Genomic DNA, 7628 nt, shown 5'->3' on the forward strand with positions numbered 1-7628 from the left:
GATCAGAAGCACGTTGGTAGAGAAACTTTCCTTGCATACTCGACACACATTTGAATCAGTACGCTTATGTTTCAGGATCATATGCTGCTTTAAGTCAGAAAAATATTTGCTGTTGAACTCACAAAGTTCACATTTATAGAGGCCACTGCTATTAGCTCTCAGTAAAGGCCACTTCTGCTGGGCAGTCACATTCAAAGCTTGGCTCTTGTCAAGAATTTTGCAAAGTTTGGATGGCGGCTCCTCATCAGTTTGGTCTTGGAGACTCTCAGAGGAATTATTTTCTGTTTCTATATCATAATCTTCAGAAATTGCATGTACTTCTGCAGCAATTGGAACATCTTCAGCGGTGTGAACTTCTATAGGACTCTCTTCTTGAGTTTGTTGGTTGACTGATTCCGGTGAGTCACACTCTTCATCACAAATTTCAATATCAGCAGATTTTTCTGAAAAATGTAATAAGTCTATTATTATCACTAAATAAGATCTATTGAATAAATCATTGGCACAAAACTTATTTTATATATTTTATATTAATCTATATAAAATAAATAAATGTTATTAACTAGTTTCCCTAACCTGTAGAAAAGGCAGTGTGGTCTAGAATTCTAAGTACAGGACTGGGAACTAGGTAGTTCTGATTTCTATTTCTGGCCTTGATCCCATCTGTAAATTTTGGCAAGTCATTTGATGTCTCTGTATCAGAATCATCATCTGTAGAAAGAGATTTGGAAAAATACTTATTATTTGTATCAAAGTATTAAATATTAATTATTATTAAAGTACAACACTTTAAATATAATTTTGAATTCCAACAGGAATGAAAAGACTTAGATTTAGCCAGGAAAAGAGATATTATCCATGTACCACAGACACATAAAAAAATCTATCCAAACAAGCAACTGCTTTTGCTTCCATGCCCCATTTGGACTAGAATCTACTTTTTAAAGTTACTTGGGAATTTTAAGTTTATATTTCTGAGTCTGAATAAGCCCTTATTCCCTCAGCCCACTCCCAATGTTTTAAAGTCAGCATGGGGGAACTGAAATACAAGTCAGTAGGAAAAGCTGGGTTTCAACATCATGTCAGTGTTGTTTTTACTGGACTTTAAATTTTTAGAAGTTCTCAGAAAAAAAATCTAAGATTGTACAGAGAATTCCTACATAACCTACATTCATTTTCTCTATTCTTTTATAAGATGGTACATTTGTTCCAATTAATAACCAATACTTATAAAATGGTATTAACTAAAGTCCATACTTATCCAGATTTCCTTAGTTTTTTACCTAATGTCCTTTTTCTGTTCCAAGATTATAAGATTCCACATTACATTCAGTTGTCATCTCTCTCTCTCTGCCGTTATCTGTGGCAGTTTCTCAGACTTTCCTTGTTTTTGATGACCATAACAGTTTTGAGGAGTACAAGTCAGGTATTTTGTACGATGTTCCATTAATGTTTTTTTTCATGATTAGACTGGGATTATAGGTTACTGGAGGTAGACCAGAGAGGCAAACTTCTGTTTTTACCAAATCATACACAGGGTACACACTATTAACATGATTTATTACTGTAGACTGTGGTCACCTCGTTGAAGTAGTATTTATCAGGTTTCTTTGCTGTAAAGTCACTCTTTTACTTTCCATACTCTACCCTTTGGAAGGAAGTCCTGCTTGGAGTCCTTACTTAAGGAGTGGAAAGTTATGCTCCACTTCCTTGAGAGAGGAGTGTCCATATAAAAAATTTGGAATTCTTTTGTATAGATTCCTTTCTTACTTGGGGGTGCCTGGATGGCTTGTTCGGTTGAGCGTCCAACTCTTGATTTTTGCTCAGGTCATGAACTCATGGTTCCTAAGTTCGAGCCCCACATCGAGCTCTGTGCTAACAGTGCGGAGTCTGCTTAGGATTCTCTCCCCATCTCTGTGCCTCTCCCCCATGCATGCTCTCTTTCTCTTTCAAAATAAATAAACAAAAAAGATTTCTTTTTTACTTAATCATATCAATATGAACTCAGGTGTATTTATTTTATACTTTGGGTTATAATTCTCTTTCTTTCCCCCCAATTCCCTCCAATTGTTTCAGCTTTGGCTACTGGGAGCTCTTTTAGTTGGCCCCTGTTTCCTTTGGCACACCTGTATTGTGTGTGTGTGTGTGTGTGTGTGTGTGTGTATGTGTGTGTGTGTATGTGTGTTGAATATCTCATTTTCTGGCACTACAAAATGCTCCAGTCTCATATATTTCCTGCCTCAGAACTAGAATCAGTCATTTCTTTAAGTACCAGTTCTTTTTATTGGAGAATAGTTTTAACCAAAATCTGGGCACTGGTGTACTCATTCCTACTGGGGTGTCATTTCTTTTAGGGCCTCTCAGCTAACAGACTAAAAATCTGTGTACATTACCGGAGACACACAGACATATCTATAACTACCTCTGTATGTAACCATCTATGTCTCTATTAAGCCAAACAGGAATTCATACAGTTGTCTCCAACTCCTTATGTTTTTAAAAAATTTTTGTTTCTATGTCTATGATAGGAGTTCAGGGAAATTGGCAGTTTTGATGGTTGCTAAAAAAGAACAAATGCAGACTGTTATCATTTGCCCAATGCTCTAGAAAAGCCCCAATAGAAGATGCAACATTGAAAAACACCATATCATTCACCCACTGTTTCTTCTTTCCATTAGCCCTCTAGATTAGAGCTAAGCGAAAGAACTGTGTGTAATACTATTCCTAACCTTTCGTCATAAATGCTCCCAACTCTGGGTTGGTCTTGCTTTGCCTCCAATTCCTAACCACATAAATGGACTCAGGAGAATGTACTTTTTATTTATAAGTCTGAAATAACATTAAAAATAAAAATAATCCACATACTTGTTTTCTTACAAAAAATCTTGTTTCCTTACATTTCAACAAATTTAAATACTTGTCCACTTAGAAATCATTTTCACCCACATTTTCTAAGAAATAAAAATACATAAAAGCAACTGAAAGGATATTTTGGAAAACATTAGCTATACCTTTGTTGTCAAAATATTTTAAATCTGGTTGTCTCATAGAACAAACGCTGTAACAATGATCAGAAAAAATTCCATTGAATCCATCTGCAATTCTGCTTATTCCAGAGGAATCTGAACATAAGAGCAAAATTTTAAAAACTTCAGGTAAACATACATACATTTAATAACAGCCATCCCATTATCCAAAATATTTTCATATTTGAAATTTTCATATTTGTAAAAGTATTACTATTTCCCTCAATTCTGAAAGGTTCTACATTTCAGATCTGATACTAATATTGAGCTTTGGAAGAACCACAAATTACACAATTTACAATATAACACCTTGAAGCACACAAAGATAGACTTGCCTTACAGTCAGAATTGCACAAATTATAAATATGTGATAATGTTTTAACTACAAAAAATACTGAATTAACTACCACGATCTGTCATATAGTGAAGAAAAAACACAAGGCACCGGTGAAATGATCTGAGGACCAGTTGGGCTTCTGAACAGTCATTTCAAGTCTTGTCTGGGAGGAGCTAGCAAGCACTGAACTAGGCTTAAAGACACTGTCGCAAATATACGTATGAGAGATACAGATGGCCACAAAGACTTCTCTTCTTATGACTTCTCTTACTGCCAAGACAGCAGAGCCAACCTCAACCAAAAGATCTAAAATAACACAATTAAAATGGAAGTTTACATTTCTGAAAATAATGTACAGGATAAAAAAATTTTCCCCCAGTGATACAAAATATCTTCTACCAAGGTTAATGTTGTGCCTTAAGAACAAGGTTGGGAATCACACAGGCAAATCTCGCTGTGTAAGCATGCAACCCTGAGTATCTAATTTAAATATCTACCAACCATTAAATTGTGAGTATTAAATAATGTTTGTAAAATTCCGATGTGTGTCTAGCACATGGTAGACAATAAGTAACGTATATTCAGAAAATTTAAAGTTTTTTCTTACCTAAAAATGGACCCAGATATTTAACTGTTATCTGATCATTTATGAGAAAATGGGTAAGAATACAATTGTATGGGAACTAATCCATGGCCCAACTTTAAGACAGTCTACTGACCTGAGTAACGAGAAGGGTGTAATGTCTTCCTTTTTCTTTTTTTAGGATATTCATTCATATCTTTTCAATCTAAAAATGGAAAAATTTAACAAAAATATCAAAAATAAAGACTTAATATTTTATAAAAATTCCATTGCCAAGAATTTATTGGCAATAAGAAATGTGTGTGCCACTTGAAAATCTACTTCCTAAGAGAAATGTTAAATAATACCTCCATTTGTATTTTGGATTTATTTTTCTGATGAAGTTTAAAAGCAGGACACCAATATCTGTTTGTTTGGGGGTTTTTTTTTGTGAGGTTGAGCAATCCATATCTAATGTTGATATAATTGTGAGAACTGGACAATTATAATAAGTTATACTCGTAGTTTCTACAAAAATATTATTCTTATGGTACCATATTAAGAAAAAAGTACATTTCTTATAATTGAGAATATTATGATACAGTTTTCAAGCTAAAGGTGGATATCATCCCTTCAAAAAATATTGTTGCAAATTTTTTATCAATCTCTGACTTCAATCCTTCTCTTATTTGTAAGGTCACATTCAACACTCTACCGAGAACAAAAGAGGTAGCAATCATTTAATGATTAATCATATCATCATTAAACGACTGAATTCCCATGGACTGTTATAAAATTGACTAATTGGTTTTGCCACATTCCACTTACTTGGTATGTCTTAATACTGTGGTGAGGAGAAATGGAATTATAGGGAGTTTTCACAGATAGTAAAAAAATGCCTGTAGGAAAAAACACAACAGAAGTCACATAAACAAAAGTGTAGTTCACTTCTGAGACTTAAGAATACAATGGCACCAGGTCTTTAATTAACTGGAAAGTTATATGGAAATAATTCAAGTATAAATAAGCTTTTGGATATATAGTACTAAGCACTAAGAACTGATAAATATGAGTATATAGATGTCATATTTCTTTGAAATGAATTTACCTTCTAAACCTATAGTTATACTTTAACACCAAACCAGGAATATAAATCTGCTTAGTTCATAATGAAAGCAAATACAATGAAAGCAAACCAAATCAGACTTCAAACTGTTTAAGTCCTTTAGATTATTTAACAATATAAGAACAATGACCACTTATTGAGCACCAATCATGTACCAGGCTGTGTATATACTTTTATCTTATTTAATCCTATGATATGAAAAATATACAACACTATCTCAAAATTATTTACTCCTTGTTATTGATGAGGAAACTGAGACATAGTAAGATTAAATAAAGGCAATACTTAATAACTGGTAGAGTTGGAATTTGAATAAAGATCTAATTTTAAAGCATATGCTTTGAAAACAAATAGGGAGATAAAGGGATCACCCCAATTCAAGTAACAGATTAGTGTCAGAATCAGAACTACCTCTTCCATTTCAGGTTAGTGTTCCTTCATTGTAGAAGTGGGCAGGTAACGAATTTCAGAAAAAGAAATTGTAGTTTTCTCCACCCGCTTTACATGCTGCTTTTCTTACCATCAAAGCGATACATAGAACTTGGTACCATTCTGAGACCATCTCATGGCTAATGATAAAGAACCTGAAGTGCACATACTGTCTGCTGCTTCGCTAAGTTCTGGGTATATTAACTAACACTAGAGGTGATGTGACCATGCAGTAATAAGACAGAGCTTAGTGCTTCTTAGTTTATTGAGCATTTCCCTCTTATTTTACGGATGAGGAAACAGATGCAGTGAAAGTCAACTCATCTAAGTTACAGAACCAAAGATGAAAAAGCAGGTGTTCCGACTTTTGAGTCTTGGACAACTAACTCTGTGTAAGTAATTTTCATGGCTAATCACTATTACCAGTAAGTTACATCTTGGTTCCAGTTCTTACTTAGCCATCAATTGGGAGGAAGGGAAGGGAATCACCCGAAGAAACGAACAACAGTGAGATTTATAGAAATTATCTACCACCTATCTATCTACCTACCTACCTACCTATCATGCCTCACCTAACACAAATAGCATTTCTTGAACCCTTCCCAGTCAAATGCATTTACAAATAAAAAATTTCACATGATGTAATAAACTAAAATTTCAAGACTTATTCCTAATACCTCTTCTGTACACTTCTAGAATTTATATAGCCCAGAGCATCACACTTCATGTTTTAAATGCTCTAAAACTGTTAGCCAAATATTAAAGTAGCTTCTTGCAATTTCAGAATATATGTCAAATTCTTTCCAACTTGAAGAATGAAAAAGTAAGGAAAGGAAAACAAGCATGGGATTAAAATTAATATTGCAAGTTGGCCTGGATTCAGGTGAGAGGAATAGGATCATCTTGATCAGGAAAGGTCTGACTCCTAGTCAGGGCTAAACAATATCCAAACATTTATCAGACCTCCTTTCAGCATGGTGATAAGATGCCTACTCAAGACCAAAAATGCTAACCATCCATCATTTCGGCAAATATTCTTATGGGCTTTTTGTATACATAAGTACCCCGATGAAGAAGTTTGGCGTTTTACTCAGAGATGTCATACAAACATTTGCTCACTAGTTTTCCTCTCTTGCGGAAGATTCTGAATCACAGGCAACTTCTCATTCATTCCATCTTCCCCACTTAAACTGCACACGTAATACATGTCACTGCAGGAAAATCAGGAAAAGGTTTAGAAACTAATTTAATTAAATCACCTAGAATCTAGTCACCCACAACAATCATTAGCATTGTGACATATAGACATTTTCCTATATTAAAAATTTTTTTAAATGTTTTATTTATTTTTGATACAGAGACAGAGCATGAGAGGGGGAGGGGCAGAGAGAGAAGGAGACACAGAACTGAAGCAGGCTCCAGGCTCTGAGCTAGCTGTCAGCACAGAGCCTGACGCGGGGCTCGGACCCACGAACGTGAGATCTGACCTGAGCCGAAGCCGGAGGCTTAACCGACTGAGCCACCCAGGCGCCCCCATTTTCCTATATTAAGGTATATACATATACATTTTACATTCTTGTAAAAATGTATTATGTCTCATGTTTGTCACATGAAACAGTATTTTTTTAAAAAAGCAACTTACAAAGTACATATCAGCGTCTTTCCACTTGTCATTTTTTTCAATAACAAGAATGTCTGTACAAAATACCACATAACAGGCAGCCAGTACTCATATCCACTAGGTCACCATTTAAGGCCTTTCACGCAATGTAAATATTCTCTAACAGGAATAAGACTAAGGCAAGTATTTACAATAAAAAGCTCCATTTTTACAACTGCGTCTTAAAAGCAAATTCTTTTCTAGCCTCATTTCAAAATAAGTATACAGTCTCCAGATTTTAAAAGAATTGAAACATAAAAATGTTTCAGGAGAGTTTTTGAACTAGAACCAACTGTTATGTCCAACTTGAGTGTCAGTCTTTCCTGAAATACAAATTTCATCTCTTTGCAAGGAGATAAACTGCTTCAATTACTTGCGGCCCAGGTTGTGCTGAAAAAGAAACCCAAAAGGTGTGTACAAGCACCCTAACGAGGGGCCGAGGCCGCCGGCCGGGCCCGACGCCTGCTTTCTGCGGCTTGCGGGAGAAC

General features: G+C 35.0%; 1 protein-coding gene across 1 annotated transcript in view; it reads right to left on the minus strand.

Moving 5' to 3' along the window:
• ZNF639 (zinc finger protein 639) overlaps positions 1-7628 on the minus strand; it is a gene marked incomplete at its 3' end in the record, with an annotated part of 8100 nt that continues 472 nt past the window's right edge. The window contains exons 2-7 of the mRNA XM_029938741.1: positions 6494-6691; positions 4754-4824; positions 4083-4151; positions 3012-3122; positions 577-711; positions 1-443 (exon numbers count right to left, since the gene is read on the minus strand). Of these exons, the coding sequence (XP_029794601.1) occupies positions 1-443; positions 577-711; positions 3012-3122; positions 4083-4140 (747 nt within the window). The remainder of the gene's footprint in view (positions 444-576; positions 712-3011; positions 3123-4082; positions 4152-4753; positions 4825-6493; positions 6692-7628) is intronic.

This window comes from Suricata suricatta, chromosome 5 (assembly GCF_006229205.1).
Source record: "Suricata suricatta isolate VVHF042 chromosome 5, meerkat_22Aug2017_6uvM2_HiC, whole genome shotgun sequence".
NCBI classification, from domain to species: Eukaryota; Metazoa; Chordata; class Mammalia; order Carnivora; family Herpestidae; genus Suricata; species Suricata suricatta.